Source organism: Mauremys reevesii, linkage group 10 (genome assembly GCF_016161935.1).
Source record: "Mauremys reevesii isolate NIE-2019 linkage group 10, ASM1616193v1, whole genome shotgun sequence".
In the NCBI taxonomy this organism is placed as follows: domain Eukaryota; kingdom Metazoa; phylum Chordata; order Testudines; family Geoemydidae; genus Mauremys; species Mauremys reevesii.
Window position 1 is genome coordinate 64,946,211 of NC_052632.1, and position 25,916 is coordinate 64,972,126.

The 25,916-nt window shown below is 41.1% G+C and overlaps 1 protein-coding gene across 2 annotated transcripts in view; it reads right to left on the bottom strand.

The window, feature by feature from the left end:
- SHISA9 (shisa family member 9) overlaps positions 1 to 25,916 on the bottom strand; it is a 245,333-nt gene that overhangs the window by 7,094 nt on the left and 212,323 nt on the right. Inside the window, exons 3-4 of one of the 2 annotated variants that reach the window (XM_039493292.1) lie at positions 21,321 to 21,476; positions 12,756 to 12,800 (exon numbers count right to left, since the gene is read on the bottom strand). In XM_039493292.1, the coding sequence (XP_039349226.1) occupies positions 12,756 to 12,800; positions 21,321 to 21,476 (201 nt within the window). The remainder of the gene's footprint in view (positions 1 to 12,755; positions 12,801 to 21,320; positions 21,477 to 25,916) is intronic. The other variant, XM_039493293.1, reaches the window with a different exon arrangement.

The following is a 25,916-nucleotide window of genomic DNA, read 5'->3' on the forward strand; positions in this document are numbered from 1 at the left end:
TTTGTTGAGACTTTTGTTATAATAAAATGTAAAAGTAAAAACAATGAAGTTGCGATGAAACTTTTGATAAATAGTCCCAGATTTCAACTTTCTGCCCCATCCAGGGTGAAACCAAATTTTTAAATTATAGAATTTCCTGTGGGATGGAAACCAACTTTTGACCAGCTCTAGTTACAGAGAAACTGGACTTCTCTTTACCTGTCAGATGTAGGTATTATTGAACCCATCTTACAGGTAGGAAAATGGAGGCATGGAGTGATTACATAATATGCCCAAGGTAAAGCAGAATCTAGAAACAAGTTAGGGAAACACATTTTCTTATTACCTCTGTGGCTAATATTAAAATATTGTATCTCTATAATATTTGTAGAACAACATTATTTCTTAAAAACTAATTTAACATCTATAAATTCCCAGATCTTTTATAATTGTAGACTTTCCACCCTAATACATAAAATGTCTGTCTTTATAAATTTCAAAATATATTGCGTTCAAATCATATTGGGTTTGCATTTTTTATTAAAATCCTTCATATTTATTTCCACTGTGTGTCAAAGTGGATCGCATTTTCATTACTTAATTATCATCTGATAAGCCTTTGTCACTATTAACAAACATACTGCATGTCAGCTTCATTTTGAAAAAGCAAAAATACTAAAACTGATTTTTATTACATTAGACCTAAGGGTTCTTTTCGTATGGAAACTTATTATCAACCTATGCAGCCTCACGCATACAGTAGGAGTTTATTTGAATTTTGTAGCCAATTTTAACAAAAGGGGTTGTCAATATGTGTGTATGAATATGCCTGTTGGTGATGGATTTTAGCCCTGTCGTTAAGCATTAATTTTTGTTGGTGTTGTGTGGTCACTAAAATCCCCCTTATATTTTTATCATCTTTGCAACTACAGCTTGACTTCTTGCTCCTTCTCTAAGGCAGGGGGAAGAGAAGTTGGACAGAAATGGTACTTGATCAGAGCTGTTTCATGTCAATGGGCCAGACTGTGACTGTTGTATTGGTGTGCATGAAAGTGGAGGACAGAACTAGTCCAAACCTTTTCTTGGGTGTGGGTGTGGGTGTGGGGCAGGGTGGACTATATCTGGAGGCCCCCTGCTGGAGGCCTCATGGCCCTGCATCACCCTGCCACAGAAAAGAGCAGCAAGAATTCCTCCAGGCAGCCTAGAGTCGCTGCAGAGGAGCAGCCAATCGGGGGGCTGATAGAGCAGCCAATCCAGGGCCAGAAGGGCCCTATACAAGACAAGCAGCAGAGCCCAGAAGTTAAATTGCTGGGTGGAGCTCGAAGAGTGAAGACTGGGTGACTGGCTGGCTGAAAGTGCAGCAGTACCATGGACAGCTCACTCTGGAAAGCTCACTGCAGACAGGACTGAAGCTCAGGGAAGGCTGCTGAAAACCGGGTGCCTGGCTGGCTGGATAGAGTAGCAGCAGGACCATGAAAAGGTCAGCGCGGGCAGGCTGAGCCCAGGACCCGGCCAGACCAGGCAAGGATACCGAGATGGGCCCCACTGGTCTGGTTGAAGACTGAACCCAGGGAGGCCTGCTGAAATACCACCAGCTGCGGATACTGAGATGGGCCCCAGCTGGGTGGCTGAAGAAGGCAGTGCCTCTGGGAAGAAACCTAAGAGCTACAGTCCCATACAAGGTCCATGATAAGAACTTGCGACTATATACCCCAGAAGGGGGGAGAGTGTAGACAGCTTGGTCAGAGGGCTGAGTCGCTGAAGACCCACCAAGAGAACCATCAGACGGGCGGTGCTTGCGAGTGGTGGGTGCCACCCAGGGCCGGCACCAGCCGAGCAAGCTCATGCTTGGGGCGGCAGATTCTACGGGGCGGCATTGTGCCCAATCCTAGGGCGGCACGGCCGCTTTTTTTTTTTTGTTCACTGATCCGGCCGCCCTGTAGGGGGCGGTGGCGTGGAGGAGGGGAGTGCCCTACTGGGAGCGGGCTGCACGCTCCGTCTGCCCCAGCCGGTGCCAGGCCTGCAGCAAGCCCGGCAAGGCAGCCCGCGTCCTTCCCTCCCCACCGACCAGAGCAGCACGGAGCCCTCCTGGCAGGCAGCGCGGCAGTCGGGGCCGCATGGCGAGTGCCCCGCTGAAGCCCTGGCCACCCCCCTTCTTTTTCTCCCTCCCCCACCTCCCCACTAGCCGGGGCACATCTGCAGTGCAGGGAGTCCCCCTGCACCCGCACTCCAGCCGCCCCACAGGGTTTTTTTTTTCCTGCTTTGCTGCTCCGGCCGCACCGCGGGGTTGTGGATTTTTTTTTTTTTTTGCTTGGGGTGGCAAAAAAGCCAGAGCCAGCCTTAGTGCCACCCCATGGAAAGAACTAAAAACAAAAGCAGGTTCACAACCAACCAAGGGGGGGGCTGTCTGCGAGAGGTGAGTGCCGCCCCATGAAAAAGACTGATTGCAGGCATATCAGCCAGAGAAAAGGGGGCACGCCTGAGAGGCGGGTGCTGACCCCGTTACAGTATGCATGACAGCCAGACACAATTGTAATCCCCGCATGAGAGAAGTACAGGGGCTTCTCCTGTCCATACACCACTGGCTGCAAGGCACCCAAAGAGGACAAGGAGAGAGAGGTCCTTTGCCCCATCCCTTAACACGTGTGCTGGCCTTCAGAACCTGCTGAGTGGAGATGGGAGGGTATGCTGCACTCCCTGAAGTAGTGCACCAGTGCTCATGCTGTACCTGGGGTGGTATGGTTCCTACGTGGCACAATCAAGCCCCAAATTGGGTAAGAATGTGAGGCCTATATGAATAATCCTCCTGTTATATTAAATGGTTGCCTCTCTTTGGTTTACTTAAGATGCAGTTATGGTGTAAACTTGTCCCTCTTTCTCATTTATTTGCCCCAGGTGTGGATTTATGGTGCCTAGGAGTTCATGGACCTTCTGCTATGAGGTGTAAAGGGGACCAAAACAAAGTAAAAATTAATCTCCTAAACCTTTGGAAGGGAGACTGCTCCTCCTATTTCCCAGAGCCTGTCAAAACCCCATCTGGATACCTCTTTGCAGTTGTGGCTTCATAGGTCAGAGATATCACTTAGAAGTCACTCTATGAAGCCCGGTCCCCAGGTACTTCTGCTAGTTTATCTGTGTGTGTGGAACAATGGGATGTTGATGTGCTGCTAAGGGTGGGAGAGCCAGTGAACTTGCAGCTAATCTTAGATCTGTAGGTTGGAACTTGCTTTACCTTCACATACTTGAGGTACAACCTCCAAAATTTGAAGAACCTTTCTTTATCTGCATTCCCAATCCCTTCTATCTAAAGCTCCCATAGATTAGTATCCTTCTGTTCATTTACCATGGGAGGGTTTGACACTTGGTGGGGTGGGGTTAGAGGGGTAACCATTTAAATGGTTAACACTTTTCTATTGTGACCTGTTGTACATTAGACATCACAGCTTAGTATGGCTGAACTGTTCTTTTTCCAATTTGATTGTTGTACATCTAAATCAGCTTTAAAACTACCTAAATATAGTAGATGCATGAGTGCACCTTGGGATAAATGTATTATGGATACAGAGCCATCCCTGCATCCCTCGGAATCCCATTTTCAGCTGTTAATGCTGTGTATAACTGTGACATGTCAGCAGTGTGTTTGATTGCACAGTGAAAGACACTGACGTTCAAAGCTAGTCTTGTAAATCCCATTTTCCATCTGTTTAAAGTAGGCTTCTTTAAAAAAACACCACCACCAAAGAAACCTGCCTCAATAAACACAGACAAAAAAAGAAAGATAAATAGTGTAAAAAATCTTTTGGCAACTCTTAAAGAGGCCAATATTCCTGCATGTTATAGCTCTCCACCTCAAAATGTGCACATCAACGGGGCAGAAGCATGAAACTGAGAGCCACTAAATATTTCCAAATATATTATAACTGCAACATGCTACCCCTAACATGCCAACACCTGATGCTAATCTATTACAGAAAGATATCCACTATTCAGAGCTTTCTAGCCCTCCCCTTTCTGATTGAGGGGGAGGGAGAAGGACGAGAGGTGATTTCATATCGAGCCAAAAATAAAGCATGTACACGGATACTTGGATATGGATACTTGTGAAGTCATCTTTGAAAACTGCCTGTTGAGTATACCTGGGTGGGTTCTTTTTTATTTTAACCTATCACTGTAAAGGTCTTGTTTACCTTTGTGCACACAGTCGGGTTCCAGGAGATCTGGGATTTTGCTCCAGATTCTGCCCCTGACTTGCTACATGATCTTGGGAAATCACTTAACCTTTGCATGCTGCATTTCCCTTGCTCTAAAATGGGCTGTTAATCCTTAACTACCTCCTCAGAGGTGTTACTAGGATTCATTGCTATTTGTAGAGTGCATTGAGCCCTCAGATGAAAGGCCCTATAAATTCATTTGTATTGAGTATCTTTTGTATGCAAGTCAGTAAAATAGGATTTAAAGATATCACTGTCATATTAGCACAGAGAGAGAGAAAAAAAAAGAATTGGAATCTCAGAATTGCATAATGACTATGTAAAATAAGAGCTTTAATTCTGAGAGTCACCCCTTTGCTTTTCCTGTCTCCAGTATTAATGGTTAATTAAATGAATTTTGACAGTTCAACATTTTTGTAAGGTTCCTACCTTTTAACTTAGGGTAGCGTACAGTACTTCTATGGCCCCCACCACTGTAGTATTTGAATGTATCATGAGGTACAACCGTATCTGCTCTAACCCCGCAGACAGAGACCAACACCTAGAAAATCTCCACCAAGCATTCTCAAGACTACAGTACCCACACGAGGAAATAAGGAAACAGATCAACAGAGCCAGATGTGTACCCAGAAGCCTCCTACTGCAAGACAAACCCAAGAAAGAAACCAACAGGACTCCACTGGCCATCACATACAGTCCCCAGCTCAAACCCCTCCAACGCATCATCAGGGATCTACAACCCATCCTGGAGAATGATCCCACACTTTCACAGGCCTTGGGTGGCAGGCCAGTCCTCGCCCACAGACAACCTGCCAACCTGAAGCATATTCTCACCAGCAACTGCACACCGCACCATAGTAACTCTAGCTCAGGAACCAACCCATGCAACAAACCTCGATGCCAACTCTGCCCACATATCTACACCAGCAACACCATCACAGGACCTAACCAGATCAGCCACACCATCACCGGTTCATTCACCTGCACGTCCACCAATGTAATATATGCCATCATATGCCAGCAATGCCCCTCTGCTATGTACATCGGCCAAACTGGACAGTCTCTAAGGAAAAGGATAAATGGACACAAATCAGACATTAGGAATGGCAATGTACAAAAACCTGTAGGAGAACACTTCAACCTCCCTGGCCACACAATAGCAGATTTTAAGGTGGCCATCCTACAGCAAAAAAAACTTTAGGACCAGACTTCAAAGAGAAACTGCTGAGCTCCAGTTCATCTGCAAATTTAACACCATCAGCTCAGGACTAAACAAAGACTGTGAATTGCTTGCCAATTACAGAACCAGTTTCTCCTCCCTTGGTTTTCACACCTCAGCTGCTGGAACAGGGCCTCATCCTCCCTGATTGATCTAACCTCGTTATCTCTAGCTTGCTTCTTGCTTGCTTATATATACTCCTGCCCCTGGAAATTTCCACTGCTTGCATCCGAAGAAGTGGGTATTCACCCACGAAAGCTCATGCTGCAAAACGTCTGTTAGTCTATAAGGTGCCACAGGATTCTTTGCTGCTTCTACAGAACCAGACTAACACGGCTACCCCTCTGATACTTGACATCGTCTATAATGTATTTATCCTCACAATGCCCTGTGTGGTAGGGAAATGCTATTATCTCCATTACAGAGGGGGAACTGAGCTACGGAGAGGCTATGTGACTTGCCCAAGGTCACACAGGGAGACTGTGTCAGAGCAGGGAATTGAATCTCTGTCTCCTGGGTCCTCAGGTAGTGCCCTAACCACTTCACCATTCTTCCTCTCTTAGTGTATCCATAAACTTAATGATAGCTTATTATAGCTTTTGGTCTGAGGAAACTATATGTTGAAACATGGACAGTTTCCCCTAAAAAGCTGGGTTTTTTGTTTTCAGAAATCTGAGTGTCTGAGAACTAGGGGGTTTTAATGAGAAGCATTTTGCATCCTTAACTGGAGTGGCTACTCTTGGTGACCACTGTTACTTTTAGAGATAGTTTGTCTTTTTATTAAGGAAGGAGGAGGGTTTATTTGTCTGAGCCTATGATAGGGAGTAGAACTGGGCAAGCTATTTACCAAATGTATCCTCTTTTTGTTTGTGAATTGTCTGTGAACAAACTTCAATTTTTGCATATTTGTTCTTAATCCAAAATTATGTGATTATGTATTTTAGACAATATGTTGCTTATGAGCTAAATAGTATGGGTGAAATCCTAGATCCTTGAAGACAATGGGAGTTTTGCCAGGAGAATACCCTATTTGTTTTTTTGAGTATTTTCTATCCATGCTGTATGACATGCCACCAAAGCTACATAGTATTGTTTCTGCTCCTTAAATAGTCTTCAAAATGGCCATTCAAATGCTTCTGGCACAAATATTCATGTGAACACATTTCCATTGATATTTGTGATTTTTTTTCTGCACATCTACTTCTTAGCAAACTTTTGCCTCTGTAAATGCTGCAATTGCAAATATTGCATGGTGGAAAGTAAAAAATGAGGTTATGAATAAGCAAATTTGTGGGGGGGGCGGGTTATCTGACTGGGCTTTAAGGCCCCATTGTATGAGGCATGGAAGAAAACAGTTCCAGCTCCCAAGAACTTGCACTTTGAACTTAAGACTAGAGATAACAGGTAGGCAGACAACAACAGATGAGAGGGAGAACAGGAAGTGATTCAGTTTGGTATAATGAGTAGCAGACACAATGCACCTTCCTATGAGTAAGTCTTAGCCTATGTACACTGGTAAAACTGTTTTGGGGCTTGCTTTCTTCTACCTGTGGTCTTTGAGCTATTGTGTAGTTACAGCCATCGAATGTTAAGATGGGAAACCTTGCATACCTCTCCAAGTAAAGAAGTTGAGATGGCTCAAGGGAAAACTTCATAGTGAGGAGCCTAAGGAGATATTAGAATCCTGCCTTGGCTTATATGTTACTGCGAGTTACTGTAACACAGTCAAATTGATTTAGTGTTAAATATTGTGACTGCCTCCGTTTACTTGTCTGAGCTGAAGCTAAAACAATGTGTTTAGAAGCTGCCAAACTACTTGAGTCCTGTTCTTTTTAGGGGCTTTTACCAGAGTTCATGTGAAAACTGATGCAGAATTAATTCTGCAAAGAATCAACCCTATAGTAACTTAATGTTTCCTATTCTGGGGCAAAGGAGAAAAATTACAGTTTGGTTCAGTTTCACTGAGTTCAGTGGGATGAACTTTAAAAATAACTTAAAAAAATAGGGCTCAAATCATTTTTACGTCCAGGCAGATAGAACTAATACCCAGAGAACAGTGCTGGGCATGCAGGGGTTCCCCAGACAGCATACAGCCAGTATAACAGCTCTGGTTGGCCCACCTTTGTAATTGTCTGGCATAAGGAGACCTGGAAACCAGAATTCAGCCTCATGTCTGGAAGTAGACAAGCTCCTTTCAAACAATGGTTGTAGAGATAAAGGAAGATAGGATATGTCTTTACGCGCGCAGTGTTACCAAAGGGAGGAGGTATGGCTGTGGCAGCTCACTGCTCACCAGCTGTTGTCACCTGTGGAATGACTTCTTGCTGGCTTTGTTGCAGCTGAGCACAAGTTAGAACAGTCGTGAGCTAGACTGAGAATACAGAAAGTGAAAAGTGGCTTCAAGTCACCTTTGCCTCCCTCCATTTCCATTACTGTACTGAGCACAGCTTGGCTAGAACTGAGAATTCAGCCCATGGACTGTAAAAGATTGATTTTTTTCCCCTGTATATTTACCAGCATTTTCTACTCCACCTTTTCTCTCCCACCAGTTTATTTGTAACAGTCTGCAAAGAAAGATAGCATATTATGGCCATAGATTATTTTCTGTGATCCATATTAGTGATAGGGATGTTTGGTAAGCAACTAAAATAAATATATATAATGCTCAGAATTGGATGTAAATGAGTCTCACAGGGCTGGTAATCCTACTTATGTGGCTCTGTTACTCCTTTTCTAACATACTGTACCACTTTATCAGTTTACTCATTTCTCATACTGATCTGGAGAGAGACCAAGCATAAAAAGACATATCAAATCATTCTTCTCCTCCACAGACGCTGTTTGAAAGGCGCTTGTCCACCTCCAGACACAAGACTGCATTCTGTTTTCCAATAAAATAAAATGCTACTTTCATGTGCTGAAAAATGATTAAACATAAATATGTAGGCCCAAGCTCTTCTCCTGTTCTATTGATTACTTTTATGACAGCTTTTGAAATAGTCAGGAGGCCAGAGAATGTTTGGTTTTGAAATACAGTAGGAGTATTTTAGAATATGAATGTAATTAGACTTGGTAACTAGAGCCTGCAGTCTCCGCAATGTTCTCTGCACCCACTGCAGACAGTGAAATCTGCTGCTTGGCTGGTAATTCTGAGACAGAATTTGATTAACTCCTCAGGCACTAGACATAATGCATGAGATTTTCCATGGCACCTTGCTTGGTAGGTAGCAAATCACTGGAGCCTGAGACTATCCACATGTCCAGAAGCAGAAGTGCCCCTCTTCTGAACATGTGCCAAGAACTATAAATACCAAAGGGGCTAATTATTTCTAGTATTTTTTTTCTTATTCTTTTCCAAATACTTTGTAAGATCAAGCAGGTTTCTCTCTATGGACATGTAAAACAACTTCTTTTCAAAAGGTATTTTTAGAATAGGCCACACAGGTTTGCATCATTTAAATTACAGTGTTAATTTTATTTTACAAAGTAATGCAGTGGTGTCATCCTTATTTACCAATCAAAGTATACTGGCTACATACATTGTATACTATTATGAGATTAATAAATTACAAATATATATCAGTTGCAACCAATGTTAGGAAACCAGTGCATTGAATACAGATTTTTCATAATAAAGAGACTCTGACTTCCTGGAAGCAAATTATGCTGCACTGTGTTAAACTAATAAAATAGTAGCTTTTGTCAGAGGATTTGAAATCTGTTGATGGACAGCAATGCATTAAGCCTGACACGAGCCTTGTACTATTCACATTTTATAAAAGGCACAATTTAAGCACAGCGAGGTTGTTACTCACTCAATGTCAAATAGTGAGTGAAAATCTGAGAACAAAATAAAAAGATTTCCACTTCCTTGCTCTAAGCACATGGCGATGGGTTAGGTTTTCCAAGGTACATAAGAGAATTAGGCACCCAGTTCCCTTAGGCTCCTTTGAAAATTCCAGCCAATGGGTATACTGTAATTTGAAATCTGTTTCATAATGATCTCTCTCTCTCTCTCTCCCCCCTTTCACAATGAATATTAACACTTATCCTTGCATGGCATCTACAACTGGGAAGTAAATTACCTGCCAAATCATGGGATGGGTTTCACTAAAAATAAGCCAATGTCTATTACAAAATATTTATTTCATAAATTAGTAGAGTTTGAACATATTTTTCTCAGTTTTCTGACAACCTTCCCTGCATATTAGGGTATAGGCAAAAAAATTACCATTTGAAATACAAATTAACAATCCAGTCCTGCTGTCCTGCCTGAAATAAACTCCCACTGACATCAATGGGAACTAAACGGACTGCGGAGTAAGTTTACTACAGTTAACATAAGAGAGATTTCCAGGTTTCTGTTAAAAAGTGCTTGTTCCTTCCCTCCTTCAGTAATCTAGATCTGAAAAGTTTGTAGCAATCCTTTTATGCATGAACAAATCTTATAAATGTTAAGTTCCGTATTTCAAATAATAACACAGTGTTCCAGAACATGTTTCAATGACTAAAAATGTATTTTTGTTTCCACAAACATGTGTATTTATGTTATCTAACTATGGACTGAAAAAGCTAACAACAAATTTGTTCTTGAACTCACAGGACAAGGACAATTCCTTACCATGCAATTTTGTCACATCAGTCCTAAAATTTGACTAAGTGCTAAACTTCAGTTTAACTTCTGAAAACAAAAAGGCCCTTGAAATCATGACACCTGTTGTGCATTTTTGTTAAAAGTCTGAACGTCTGATTGCCATAGTTCATTGATTCCCAAACTTTTTATTAAGGTGACCCACCAGCTATGTGTTCTTCTTTTGTGACCTACCATTACATATATGCATCTGCTCTGGCACCACAACCCTATTCCCAGCCCATTGCGGAGGGGAGGCGTTGGGAAGAGAAGGGTTGGAGTCCCAAGCTCACCTCACAGTGGTGGCTCCTGTCCACTGCACTGGGTCACAGTGTCATTTAGTGTGGCCAGGAGAGGGAGCCAGGCCCAGCCCCATTAGACAGGAGCTGCTGCTGCAGGGTGAGTGCGGGGTGGGCTTGCTCTCCATCCCACCACACCCTACTTCCAGGGCTTCCCCTCCACCCTAGGCCAGGAGAAGTATATGTTTGTCTAGGGACCAGAGATGGGTTAATCTGGCCTGGAATGTGGCGACCCATCTAGTATCTTCCCTCAACCCACTAGTGGGTTGGGACCCACCATTTGGGAAACACTGGCCTAGTCAGTTACAAACGTTACTCATTGTCCTGCTGTGGGGAGCCACACAAGAAGCCTCAGTTCAGATCTCTCAGAACAGTTTATGTAACTTAGACACAATTTTTTACGCTGAAATAGGGTTGATTTTGCTCTGTTCCGTCAGTGGAGTCACTCCAGATTTACCCTATTGCTTCTGAGAGAAGAATTTGACCCTCAGGCTCTTAGTCTGAATGGTATTGATTAAAATGAGAGCTAAACTCACAGCAGTATTATTATAGTTGTTTTTGCAAGAATAGTTTTCCTTTGATCTTTTTATTAACAGCTACAATTTCAAAGAACCTTTTAGTCACCACTGCTCTGAACTGAAGTCAGCTGGCTTCTTAAATCTTAACTGTTACAAAATTAGTTCCAATAGTTGTTACTTTAAAAAAATGAGAGCGATGTTAAGCAATGACAAGGAAAATATAAATGTAAAGCCTTAGCTTCACCCCACACATTTCTTTCTTTTCTGCCTGTCAGTTTTACACTAGAGCCATATGAAACTTTCATGATGAAATCTCTACCTGGGCAGAGTTCTGCAACATTTCCGAACCTTTCAGCAAAGCAGAGATGTGTTTTTAAGCAATCTTGGTTGATTTGCAGTTTTAGGAGTAAACCATATTGAATTCTGAGGTTACTGATTTTATGTGACCTTTTCACCCCAAGTCAGGCAACATGTGAGGCTTCATCTGAATTTTCATTTTGTTTTGGGGGTTGTTCCCAATGCAAAGCAAAATTCTCCAACGCCTGGGAACTGAATCCTTTAATATAGATAGAGAAAACAGGGCAGAAACTGAAAAGGAGACACTTTGGCTGAACAGTTAGTTTCCTTGGCTGAAGCTCCATTTAATCATAAGAGAGGAGCTTGTCGTTAGAGCTGGGGAGAGGGGGGAATTTTTTTGTTGAAGCTGTCAAAACTGTCATTTTGTCAAAATTGCTGTATTCGTCAAAACAAAATGTGTCACTTTCAACTAAATGTTGTTTCTGGGGGAAAAAATGAAACAAAGCATTTTGATAATGTCCAAACATCCCATTTTAAAATTTTCAGAGTGAAACATTTTGATTTTTCATAGTGAAAATACTTTTTGAAACCAAATTAATTGCTTTATATAAAATATTTTTAAAACATGAAAAAAATCAAAATCAGAACAAAATGTTTTGATTTTTTTTATCAAAACGTTTTGACCTGAAATGATTTTTTTTTTAATTTCATCTCATGGGAAATTTTGAAATATTTTGTTTTCATTCCATTTTGGAATGGAAAACATATATTGTGGAATTTCCTGTGAAATGGTTCCCAGCTAGCTGCTCTTGTCATTTAAGAGTCTCGCCCTTCATAAGAGCTCAACTGCCCACTGAGGGTAGTAATCATAACCACTAGGTCATTCTTCTACACTCACCAGTCATACAATAGGAAAGCCCATGATATAGGATTATAGTTTTGAAATAGGCAACAACATCCCAAACCAGTCTGTCTTCCCTGTGGTTTACAGGAGGAAACACACTTTTTTTTCATAATAGTGGCTTACCTGGCTTTCTGGGGCACATAAACTTTCTACTCCATAAAGGCCAGAAATCTTATCTAAAGTGTTACCATGATGATGTGATGTGACTTTCTGGTTTATGTCACAGATATTGTAGTGAGGATTTTAGCTGTTGTAGTCACATAGCTAATATTTCAGAAAAATTCAATTTTTAGGCCAAAAAAAAAAGTGGGAAAATTCATTAGGTGCCTTGCAAATCATGTTACTGCACTTTTTTCCCCCCGAGCCTTTTATTATTACCGTATAGGAGTGTAGGAGTAAAGCAGTAATGTCTGTGATTTCTTACCTGTGAGATTTCTTTCTTATACTCATTTGCTCCAGTTAGAACAGCCTTTGCAATACCGAAATGGCAGACTGTTAACAGCTGCTATTTATATAATATTTACAATAAAGGGTTCATTCCCATCATTTGCCTAATTGCTCTATCTGGCATTGTTGGAAAAAAAACCACACAGCTGATGTCAATGTGCATCATTGTACAAAGGTGAAGACTGCTAACGTTTATCTGCATTTGGGTTTTGATTTTGGTTAGAACAAAAGAGCAAAAGATCCTACAGTACCTTTTGACTTAAGTGTCATCACAGGAAAATCACCATCATACCCTCCTAAAAAAATAATCAAGACATGCTAGTATGTTTGTTCTGTTTCATATCACAAACATCAGAAGCACAGTACACTGAATACAAATAATTTAAAGATAGATATTTAAAGATATTACACTCTGCTTAGGACCTGATTCTCATATGCTTGCTCATATTCAATAGTACCTTAATCCACAAATAGCCCCTCTGAACTCAGTGGAGCTACTTTGATAAGTAAGGTGAGTACGGGAATTGGAATCTGTCCCTTAACGTGTTTGCCTCCCTAAGCCAGAACTCTCCATTTCACTTCTTGCAGTACGCACCTGATTTTAAATGCTAATGAGATATCAAAATCCCTCTCATACACTTTCATTGTCCTTCTCTGTCTTAACCCCAGCACTGTGTAAAATTTAAATTAGCACCCTTCTTTAAAGGGTTGCTTTAATTTTCACTTTTGGGGACTTAAAAAGAAAGCATAACTTTAGATCGACGTTAGGCACAAAATATCATACGGTTATTATGACTTTTACACAAACAGAGTGTCAAAATGAAATAAAGCATATAAAAGCAGTGTACCAAGAGCCCCTACTCATGAGAAACTATTCAGCTATTGGTTAAGTTCTCTTCTGCATCTTTCCCCAGTCATCCAAAGTTGACTATTTCAAAATACTTCAGCACTTATGTAGCAATTTTCATCTGAAGATCTCAAAATACTTTATAAACAGTCTAATGAGCCTCACGAAAGCTTTGTGAGGTCAGTTTTATACCCATTTCAAAAACGGATGGACTGAGAGACTAAGATTTTCTCCATAATTTGAGGCCCTACCTGAGATAGTCTGGCCCAATTTTCAGAGGTGCTGAGCACTCACAATGGGTCACTGAAGTCAGTGGGAGCAGTGGATGCTCAGCAGCTATGAAAATCAATTCCTAGATGTCTCAGGGGTGGGTTCTTTTGGAAATGTTGGTGTAACTGACTTGACCAGACCCTGTGAAATCCTGCAGGGCTGGCAATTGGAGTGGAAGGGGGGAAGCCATGTTTTTATTTGTAAATGGAGCATATACAAAAGGCACTGAATTCTGTTCAGCTGTAACCATTTTTGTTCTGTAGCACAGACAAGGCCTAGACATCATCCCACACATTTCCTGTTATATCACTTACCGTAAAGTCCTATGTGTAATTCATAAAGTTTTCATTAAAATAGGCTTTTCTAGAGGCACCCTGAATTTAGATTTACTGGCTTCTTACCGATCACTGATCACTAAATGGATGGAAATAAACCTGTTTTGATTGTTAGCCTGTTGCCACCAAATCATGCATCCACTAGCAATAGAGGGAAAAACCCTTCTAATCAAGTAATGTATTTCATTAGGCCAATTGGATAAATGCTGCTGCTGTTACAGGTCTACACATTGTACACTATGGAAGACAGGTATGTGGGAAATTAGTTTTGTCTTATTATGAACACTGTCAAATAATATGGGTTTGGAAATTCAATTCACTTTCAAAGAACTAGCCTAGCTTTTGGTGGGAGAGGGATGTCTTTAACGTAAAACATAATGCAAGCTTTCCTTTAATTGATTAAAACTGAAATCCTTTTTGGAGCAGGGGGGACATAGATTTGAATCACTGGAATTAAAGAGATTTGCAAATTTAAACTAGACATGTGAGAATGAAAAATAGGTTGAGAATTTGACAGACTCTCAAAACTTCATGTGGTTCACGCTCACCAATGAAAATAGACACTGGGTCAAATTCATTCCTTAAGATAAAAAACATGCAGTGTTCGGCTTAGTAAATCCTAAATCTGTTTATCAAAAATAAGTAGACCTCCAGTGGTCCAGGTATTCTCTCTCTTAAGATGAGATCTGAATAATAGTTTCTAAATCTTTTCTATACTTTACTACTTTAGTGACTATTTACAAATAATAAAATGCCTTTGTGCTGCTGATAACCATCCTTACCTCCTGCAAAATTCTTTAAAGCTGGATACACGACTTGACAAGTAAAGGTGAGATGACACAAATGAAAGTGTTTGTGTGAGTCCTACTTTGGTGTTAAAGCTGCCTCTACTAGACCTAGCGCTGTTTGCAGTCTCTCCTCCCCCCTCTCCGCAGTCTAGGTGTCACTTCTACTAAGACCAGTCTTATCCCTAAAGAGCTATCTTTTCACAGCTCTATTCAGTTGCTGAGGGATGGATGTGTCTGTAACATGAACATTGCCTTTTGTGATGGCTGATTACTAATCCTCCTATTCCCCAGGCCCAGAAAGAGAAAATCACCAGATAGCAAAGGAGTCTACTATAAAATGTAAAATCTTAAAGGCTGCAATAAGACACCAGCCAAACTACTTATATTGTATGGTATCTGGGATACTAAGGCATTTCACAAGCAGTGCTCACAGCTAAATTCAAATGCACCCATCTCTGAGGTAGAAAGTGACAATTAGTTCATTACATTATAAGAAAGGGGGAAATGTTGTTGAAGGACATTAGGGTAGGGTTTTTTTTCCCTCTGACAACATCTAAGGGATATACAGGAACTAATCCAGCTGCCACTGAAGTCAGAAAAAGTCTGCATGATTTCATTGGGAGCAGGAATGGGCCCTGAAAGTCTGTACAAAATGGACAGCAATTTTCAAGTTCTCAGCAGAAACACCCACACACAGAGTAGCCAAATAGGACACAATTTGTCTATATGAGAAGAGAGAAGGGCTCCTTGGACAGCACTGAGCTTCAAAACTGTGGTCCCAAGGTATTTCTGATTTCATGCTTAGCCCACAAATGCCAAGATGCTTAGAACTACATCTCCTGTACCTTGGGGGAAAAGCAGGGATTACCTAACATAATACTTAGCAAATGAACACCCCAAAGGTCCAAAGCGCCAGCCACGCTAGATTTTTTATATATATATATATATATAGGCCCCAATGTTGAATCAGGCAAACTGCCTCATCTAGCATTATATATATGACACTGCACATACCTCTAAATATATGAAATTATTAACTGAATCACCCTCTGGATATGACAAATGATGTCTTAATCTGTACTTCCCTGTCTGTTTCCTAGGCATTAAACTCAGTGAGCTATTCCTGTGTCTAAGATTCTTTTAATCCATTTTTGTGCCACCATTTACAGAAATGGTAGCTGATAGTTCTTTGCTGTTGGAAATGAAAAGGTCCCAGTGTGGTATTTATTTTACAATCCCTCCTTGCACCTTTGCAAAGAAATGTGGTTCTTTACTTATCAGTCTAACAGTGTGGTAGGTGGCAGTTGATAGCATAGTATAATTACATTATGCCTAATAATTTTAATTTAATTTAATTTTTTCTAAAGGATCATCCCCCATGAAGCCATAAACACATCTTCTGTGTTGTGTGCAAGGAGAGGATAGTGCTTCCATAGTATTGTTTTCCTACCTATTTCTCCCCAGCTCCACCCCTTGCTTTGGTGTAATGCCCCTTAACTGGAGTTCCATGTAATCTAGTGGGTAGCATAGCGGAGGTGCCACTGTCTGCCATGCAGAAATCCCTTCCCTCTAGAACAATCTGCGTGGGAGGTAATACAATTCAGGTTTATATTACAGTACTTTTCTTTAGGTCTCGTGTGGCAGAAGAGAAGAATGAGGGGGGATTTGATAGCTGCTTTCAACTACCTGAAAGGGGGTTCCAAAGAGGATGGATCTAGACTGTTCTCAGTGGTACCAGATGACAGAACAAGGAGCAGTGGTCTCAAGTTGCATTGGGGGAGGTTTAGGTTGGATATTAGGAAAAACTTTTTCACTAGGAGGGTGGTCAAGCACTGGAATGGGTTACCTAGGGAGGTGGTGGAATGTCCTTCCTTAGAGGTTTTTAAGGGCAGGCTTGACAAAGCCCTGGCTGGGATGATTTAGTTGGGAATTGGTCCTGCTTTGAGCAGAGGGTTGGACTAGATGACCTCCTGAGGTCCCTTCCAACCCTGGTATTCTATGATTCACTGAGCAGCTGCAGGGGTCCCAGCTAAGAGTGGTAGCTTCTTCAGAGGCTGTGCTACTTGGGGAAGACGAAACAGTGGAGCAACAATCATTCCTGCAAGATAGTCCCTGTCTCAGCACAGAATGGGGAATCCCTTCTTTGTAAATCCCCAGGATCTGCAGGGTTAGGAGGGGGCATGGCTCCACCCTATCAAATCCTTCCCACTGGAGGGTATGGTTCAAGGAGAAATCGTTGAGGACAACCTCACAATAATCTCGTTGTCCCTTGGTCTCCGCCCACATGTTCATAGATTTCCAGGGTAGCCAGAATTGGACAGATGGCTTCCCTTGAATGCTTCACCTCTGCCAATGAGATTTCTGAACTGCAGATAGCAGCCACAATGTGTCATATATAGCAAAAACAACCAAAAAACCCACCTCTTAGGCAAAAGTGAAAAAACAGGAGAAATTGGGGGGGGGGGTTCAGCATTATATTTGTAGTTTTTCACTTTGCCCATGAGTAGGACAAGTATGCTGTTTAACTTTATCCCCTGTGGGATCAAAGAACTGCTAAACCTCAAAGGATTCTGGGAGCTGTGAACTATGAGGTGGTCATTCAGCTGCATGCAGATAGTATTGTTTGTTTATGCAAGTAGTTCCACTGAGAACAGGTGCTTTGGCCACTTGCCACTCCTTGAAAATCCTGGAAAGAAATGAACTATTTGTGTGAGTCAGGAGTGCAGAACTGGGACTTAAAAATGCTAACTGTTTGCCTATATATTAATGCATGAAGCTAACTAATACCTTGCATGAATCTCTGACTGAGGGAAAATTAGCTTTCAGCTACAGTATGGCAGTCAACTCTTATAGCTCAGGAGAAGTTCAAGTTGGACTAATCATGCCTTCTGAATGTCCAAAGGCTCAAAAATGGATTGCAAAGTCTTATGAGGAAGTGACTCTGTGTTTAGTAAATCCCAGCACTCTGATTTAGTGAACATGTTCAGGTACACTACCCCCGTCCTTTTCAAGAGCTTTCTATGTCAGCAGTGCATAAATGAACAATGACCATTTAAGCATGGAGTACAAACAAGGTTGATGAATTGGAAATAAGAATAATTTATGTAGAAAACCACTTTCTGCACTTTTCCACATAAATAATGAAATATTGTAAAAGTACCAAAGGAGACCAGGATCTTGCCATTGTAGGTGATAAAAAAATTAAGATGGCTGAACACTGAGTGCTCTATGCCACCCAGCATTCAATGCAATTTTTTGAAAGAAGTGGCTTTGGGGAAAAGCTTGTAGAACCTTTAGTATATTGTATTTGTGGACCAGGACCTCCTTGTGCTAGGTAATGTACAACTAGAGCTCCTAGATACTAATGTAATACAAATAATAGTTTGTGTTTAATCTTTGGGAATGATTCCAACATTCTAACTCATTAAAAACAAGTCAAATGACATGGACTAGGTTGAGAACTATTGCTCTCAATTTCATGGGAGCAGACAGCAGGAGAACGTATATCATCAGACGTCATCCCTGATATCCATCCTGGGCAGTGGCAGGAGTTTAATGCTGTTGGGGAAAAAAAATTCTGGCTGGATAGAGATGGAGCATGGAAAGGGGGCAGTAGATGGCAATAAACACTCAAGTGTATTAGTGATTCATGAAGTTGGATCTGCTCCTACTATTGCAGGGAAGTAGGCCCAATAAGACTCCAGTGGGGAAAGCGGGTGTTGTTTCTGGGGAAGAGGAGGGTGGGGGGAAACAGCTATTTGGCTCAATTTGCCATTATCCTGCACCTTTAGTAGCCCTATACATGAGTGCAAAGTGAGTGTAAAATGTTATCCCATCAGAATAGTACTGTTTTACACAGACATAAATAAATACACAAGTTGGTGGGCAAAGGCAAATTTGACCCTTAGTTCCTGGCCTATGCTCAATAGAATCACAGCACTGGAGGCTGCATCAAATAGCTACCCTACAAAACAGCTAACAGCAGAAAGTGAAGAAAAAATCCCCTCTTCCATGGAACTTGTAGGAGGAATTTAGATAGGAGTAGCGTGACCATCTTTTCTCAAAGGGAAAACGAGACATCCCATGAGCCAGCCCAACGCCCCCTTCTCCCTCCCTCGTGCAGGGCTGGCCAAGCCTTCCCTGCCTCCTGTCCACATGGGGCTGGCCTGAGGTCCCCATTCCTTTGACAAGTGGAGCTGGACCAAGCCCTCCCCCCCGCAACCCACTTCCTGTGTGCAAGGCCAGTCCAAGCCCCCCTGCGTGTGGGGCCGGTCAGCCCAAGCCGCTCTCCCAGCCCTCCCTCCAGCGTGGTGCTGGTGTTGCCACTCGCTCCCCCCACCCGCATGTTCCTCGGCACCCCACTAGGGGTCCCACCCCATATTTTTGACCAAACTCTGCATTTGTCCAGTTTGCTCTTGCCAACTGATCATCAGTTGGCAAGAGCAAACTGGATGAATGCTCAGTTTTGCCAAAAAAGTTGTGACAGCCGGGACAGGGCCTAAAAAAGGGACTATCCTAGCTAAAATGGGATGAGATCGGAGAGACTCATTGAATCTGCTGTTTGAATTTCCTTATGTAAAAGCCTTTCCAATTTAAATAAAATATATAATGTCAATGATGGCCATTTCAACTCTGTTCCCTCCCTCCCTTTGTGCTGAATCAGGTGCTTTTAACACCACATTAATTAATAACAATGGCACTGTTCTTGTTTAGCAGTTCTTGTGGCCAGGAGTCTTGAGTTTGTCTGAAGTGCTAAACTTTATGCAGGTGCAGCACTGTGTGCCCTGAATTACTATGGACCACTAGGTTTTTAAGAATAGAGCTCGTACAGTATCTTACATAAAGTTCTCTGCAGGCTGAGTAGCTGTCTGCTAGAAATAAGCAGCCAAATTATTAGGACATCTATGTTATAGGAGGAAGCAGCTGCCTTACCTCTGTTAACTTTAATACTGCAGCTGGTAATGCATCACTTTTTCACTTGCCTAAATGTCTTATCAATTGGATTTTAAGACCATGTTCTGATTGGTGATATTTACATACTGTAATACCGGCTGCTAATAGTTGACAGTAATGTTTCTCTGCAAGAAAAGGGAATTAAGCGTAGTCAACTAATTCCTAACATAAAGATCATGTAGCGTGAGCTGCACTTAAATGGCTATGGTTCGTTTCCATGTACCACAGAGAGATGAAAACCTCACTCATTATTACATTTCTGCTGTAGGCAATTGGATCAATGCTTAAATCACTTGTCATCAAATGCAAAGGGAAAACTAAAGTGATGGATCTAAAGTGATTAGAATCTGAGTGAACTTTACGGTTTACGTGTGGGTGTATACAGCCAGATGAAAGGGCAAAACTGGTGTAAATGTAGAACAGCATCAAAGTCTTTGTTGTTTGCCAGTGGCATCTCTGCTCAAGAGAAGACTTTGGGTAACAACTGAAACTGGCAGGTTTTGTATCACTCTAGTAAAAACCCACCTGAATGTAAGACATGATTAACATGGTCTCAAACTACCAGATCTTGTGAGTGTGCATGGAAAAATCATTTGCCAACAAGCTCGGATTTCAACTTGCAATGAATAATTGTTCTGGTGTGATGACTTCCTTTGAATATCTGAGTTTTCTCAGCTGTACAACTATTTGTCTGAGCCAAAGAGCCACCTCTGAAAACAGAAGGTCTGATGCTGTTCTAAATGTAGGGGGCAATGGTGTTAACTTCCATATATAGGAACTGGGAAAAGGTTGGTGGGAAGCTAAGAATGGACAGAATCCCTAATTTTTGCTTTCTTATTGACTAGATGGGGACAGAAGTGATAAGGTAACAAACAGTTCATATCCCTAAGTGTTGTGCTAGGGGACGTTACATCTCTCAAAATATATTAGAAAAATAACTTCCATAAACAAAGGGTACGTTGCATTCCCCATCTGTCCACTGCTGCCCCCATCCATATAAACTGCCTTTTCAAGAGCTTTAAAAACAAATATATATTAAATTAATGAGCCTTGCTCTGACAGCAATAAGCCACAACCGTGTATGTATAGGTGGTTAAAGGCATGAGGCCTCACAACACACCTAGATTATACACCAATAGCCTGCTAATTGCTCCAAATAAAGGTCATTCTGACTGAAGGTATATAGTTGTGCTTTCTGTATGGAAACACAAACCAGGTGCCTAAATTGTATTCTCTAAATTTGCACATTCATCTATTCTTGCATATCTCTTATCTGAGTGCACAGATGGGGTAACTATTTACTTAAGAACCTGCTCAGTACACAATTAATTGATTTGTATGTGGAAATGCAGTATTTGGTATAAACTGAAAATAGTGTTTGTGTGTCTGTGCGTGTACAAAATCCTTAGTTTTAATTTCCTTATGGGTAATTGTAAAGTAACTTCAATGTTAATTTATGGAGTACTTTCTAACTGAAATAGTATTAGAATGGCTCAAATTCTATAACTAAGTGGTCAGAACAGTAAGGATTTCTTTTTAACTTAGAGGCTGATTGTTAGCTGACACCAGAATATGCAACGTATTGAATTAAATGAAGAGCCAGGCATTATTTTTCTTACTTACCGACTGCCTTTAGGGAGGCATACTTGTTAAGCTCCTTGCCCGGGGGCTGTTGTTCATAAGGATTTGTGATCTGTCCGATGCTGGGGTATGAATGTGGATGTGCCATCTGAGGGAGGAGAGGAGAAGTTGGTACCACATTATTCATCTGTGGACCATCTGTATTAAAAAATAAAAATGAAAAAGAGTCTCATTTTAAAAAAATAAATCTTTAGGTTTGATCATCATTGTGCATTACAAACTAGACAGAGTGAATGTATCATGTTACCAGAAAACAAATTAGTGTTAGAATACAGCCAATCTAACCTGCCCCAGTAAATATATTCATAGGCTGTGGTATGGTTAAAGCAGCATATATGAACAGAACAAAGACTTGGACTAGTAAATATTATTTTAAAGCTATTGATTATTAATACGCTACAGCTGAGTTCATTGCAGCACCAACTGCATGGTTTTGGAGTGTTTATTTATGTGTATATATATGAATATGAGAGAGAGAAAATGAACACATATTATGTATATATATTATATGGACCAAAACTTGCATTTAGTTCCATATTCCAGCCTGAACCCTAAAGTTCAGGTGTATTTGACTCTAGGGTTTTGGTTCAGGTCCATCATTAACATTTGATGATAATGACCAATAATGAGGTCATTCTAAAAATTGATACATCTCTAAAGGCAGGAGGCCATTTGTATTTTCTTCCTCCCCTTCCTCTCTACCACTCTTGATAATAGGTATCATAGCTGCAGAACAAGATAACATTTACTGTAGCAGCTGCCTCAAGTCTAGAAACAGAAGCTGGTGAGTGCTGCTGGACTGTCGTTATCAGTACAAATTTTATCTCCATTATCAGGCTAGTTTGTCCCTTTATATAAGTGAATACCGCATGACTACTCCCCCTCCCCCTAAAATGTACGTGCTTGAACAATGAGCTTCTCCACCACTATTTTAGCTTCTGTCTAACTAGATGAATCAGACTTGTATGCTTCTCCCAGTAAGCTAGATTTCTACATGGTCAGCATTCCCTTTTGGTGAGTCTGCTACCAAGCTGTGTGCTTTACAGTATTTTGAATTGTATGCCAATCAAATAACAATGCTGTTGTCAAGTATATAGAGTTTTAGAACTCTTAACATTCCCAGAACAGCTCATTTTTGTTACCTATTCCCGCAGTGAAACCATCATGCTGACTTTGTGACAATACGGTAACTCTCATAGCATCAGACATAGGGTTATGACAAAGTAGAAGGAAAAGCTGGGTTGCAATGGAGAAAAAGCTTATGATGGAGTGAAAGAACCCTCTCCCACAGGATCTGGCAGAAGCCAGATACCCCTACAGAAGCTGCCAGGATTGCAAGGGAACGGAGCCACCTGGCTGCCAACAGTGCTCTAACAAAGCTGAGTGGATCAGCAGGAGCTCCACGGAGAAATGCAATCAAGTCCCTCCTCCGAGCATTTGTATAAGCCAGTTGAGAGAGGACACCCCAGTGAATGAAGGATGGGGTCGGGCAAATCTATGATCTAATAACCAGGGGTGGCTCCAGGCACCAGCACGCCAACCGCGTGCCTGGGGCGGCAAGCCACGGGGGGCACTCTGCCGGTCGCCACGAGGGCAGCAGGCAGGTTGCCTTCGGCGCCATGCCTGTGGAGGGTCTGCTGGTCCCGCAGCTTCGGCGGACCTCCCACAGGCTTCCGCCGAATCCGCGGGACTGGGGACCTCCTGCAGGCAAGCCACTAAGGGCAGCCTGCCTGCCGTGCTTGGGGCGGCAAAATACCTAGAGCCGCCCCTGCTAATAACTGAATGTTCCTTCTTGCTATCACTGAATATAATAAGGGGTAATAGCAGGAGTGTAATCAGTGTATACTGACTAAAGTTGGGTGGAAAATGGTACTCCCATTTCGTGAGGATTTTTGAACATTTTTTCTGTCCCAAGTTGGGACTAAAAGTTAACATCTCAAAAAAATTGTGAATCAAAAAGCTGGAAAAAAAATTTATTCAGTCAATTCAAATGTTTAATGCCAATAATTTTAAAATGTTTTGTTTCCATTGCAATCTTTTTTTACATTTTTTTCTGTAAATTAACTTACATTTCAAAATGAAAAGTAGTTTCAAAATAAAAAATGGAACTTTTTCATTTTGAAATGTCAAAATGTGGTATTCTGACAACTTTTAAATGTTTTTCCAAACACTTTCTAAATTGTAAATTCATTGAAACCAACCTGTTCCTGCAAACATTTTTGGTTTTGACAGATCAGCATTTTCCAACCCCCACCCCCACCCCCCAAAAAAAAGTTTGATTGGAAAATTCCCAACCAACTGTAATAATGACCCCTAGCGACTGAATTACTGTAGTGACTACTATCACACAAGGAGCTAGAGCTAAAGAAAATCCATTCCCTTTCTGCTGAGTCTGGACTCAGCTGAGGAAAGCCTTTTACTCTGATGGCTTGTACTAAATGGCTTTGAAAGTAGCTGGGCACTCTTTGCAAACCAGCTGTATCACCCAGGTATTTGACTTGTACCTTTATGGTTGAGTCTTCTAGACTTTTGGGGGAAGTCTCGTGCCATTGCACTAACAACACTGTAGCTCCACTGGTGGGAGCATTGCTATTAATAGGGCATCAGCATTTTTACTAACATGTCCTTTAGTCTTGTTCAGAGTGGAGTGTAGATAATGCAGTGGTAAAAATACTGGTGGCATGGCTACACTAGCAATTTCATTGTTGCTACCACTGGTGGACCTGCAATGGTGGAAATCTTGTCTAGTTTAGGTAAAGTATAGGTGGCCACAGTTCTTTGTCTAGCTTCCACCTCTCTGTCAGGCCTGTCATGCTTATTCAGAAACATTTTTAATAGCAACAAGGGAAATACAGAAAAACACTGACAAAGAAAATGGATTTAAGTATAAAAATGTTCTTTCTTCCAAGTGCACCCAAGTGTTGAATTCCCGCTTTAATACCAAGCTATTATCAGAGTTAATGTTGCTGCTTTTCAGCTCTTCAACAATTTATGAAGATTTAATAATTAAATATATTAGCTATTTTTTGTATGTCTGTGGAATCTGATTTCTACTTTGCCGGCTTTGTCTGAGGCCATGAAGTATTCTAAATGGTGACTTTCAATTTGATTAATGAGAAAACCTCTTTCATTGCTGTTCACTGTCTGCTACAGTAGCCTTCGTTCACACAGAAGTACTGATGCAAGGCTAGATTATTGGATGGAAAACATTATTCAAGTTCCACATTCAGTTGGCCATTAACACAAGGCTAATTAAGCAAAAGGCCAAACTGAGACACAGTACATTGCATAAGCAAGGAAAAGATGCATGTTTATAAAAGCCTCTACATTAGACAGGATTTCCAAGACTTAAAGGGAAATCTGAGCTGTCTATGATCACACACTTTATTCTGCATCCTACCATTTGTTAGTCTCAAAATTACCATCAGTGGTGAGTCTGCCAGTTGCATTTTCAAGATTTTGAGTCTCTCAACTGTTTGAATTCTAATTCATTTGCAATCTTTCTTGTATTTTCTTTGAGTGAATTTGATAATCAAATGTCACTGTGGAGCCAATTTATCTTTTTCCCACCAAACATAAATAATTTAACAGAGATGGGTTACCCCAATATTTGAATGATATTCAGAAAAATCTTATTATGGAATTAAGAAGGATATAATGTGAACTATCATGCTGGTGATGTGACTGTCTAAATCTACAAAAAAACAGGAGTACTTGTGGCACCTTAGAGACTTACTCTAAGGTGCCACAAGTACTCCTGTTCTTTTTGCGGATACAGACTAACACTGCTGCTACTCTGAAACCTGTCCAAATCTAGCCATTAGGGGGAGCCCAGGTTTAACTCCAACCAAGTAATGTTCTTCAACATGACCTTGCCCTGCCTACACTAAGGGCAAAGTCCTGTTTAAAATTGTGTTAGGTAAAATGTGTTAGCTACATGTTTTAAAATGAAACCTATTTTCCAAGTCTAGATGAGGCTTCAGTGGCAGGGATAGTCCCAGGAGACACAGAAATCTAACTCTAATCCCCTGATTAGAACTGGGCAGGAAACAATTTTTCTGTCCAATGAGACTTTGAGATTTTATTTAAAAAAAAAATCCCACCTTGAAGTCAAGTCAAAATCCCCCCAGAAAGTTGTGAATTGATAATCCATAATAATTTTCTGGTTGGGTCAACCAAAATGTTTTCATTTTGATTTGACCTTTTTAAAATTTTAAACTTTTTGGTAAAAATTAACCAAAATTTCAAAATAAGAAGCCATTTAGGATTAAAAACTAAAACTTTTCATTTAAAAAATATCAAAGTAGGATGTTTTGATGATTTTGTTGAAAAATTCCCAACTAGCTCTACCCATTAACTCTAATGGCATGTTGAATCCTGACTATCCATCAGCCATGTATTTTCTGATTGATATTTGGAAATAGCTGGCTTACCAAACAGGACAATTTCAAGCTCAAAGCTCCGACTGTGTTGATACATTATGTTTGGCATTCCAACACTGCTATGTTGCCCAGCATGATACTCCATGTAACTGGCTGGCACTGTGCAGCTGCCAGTATTTATTTATTTTAAAAAGCC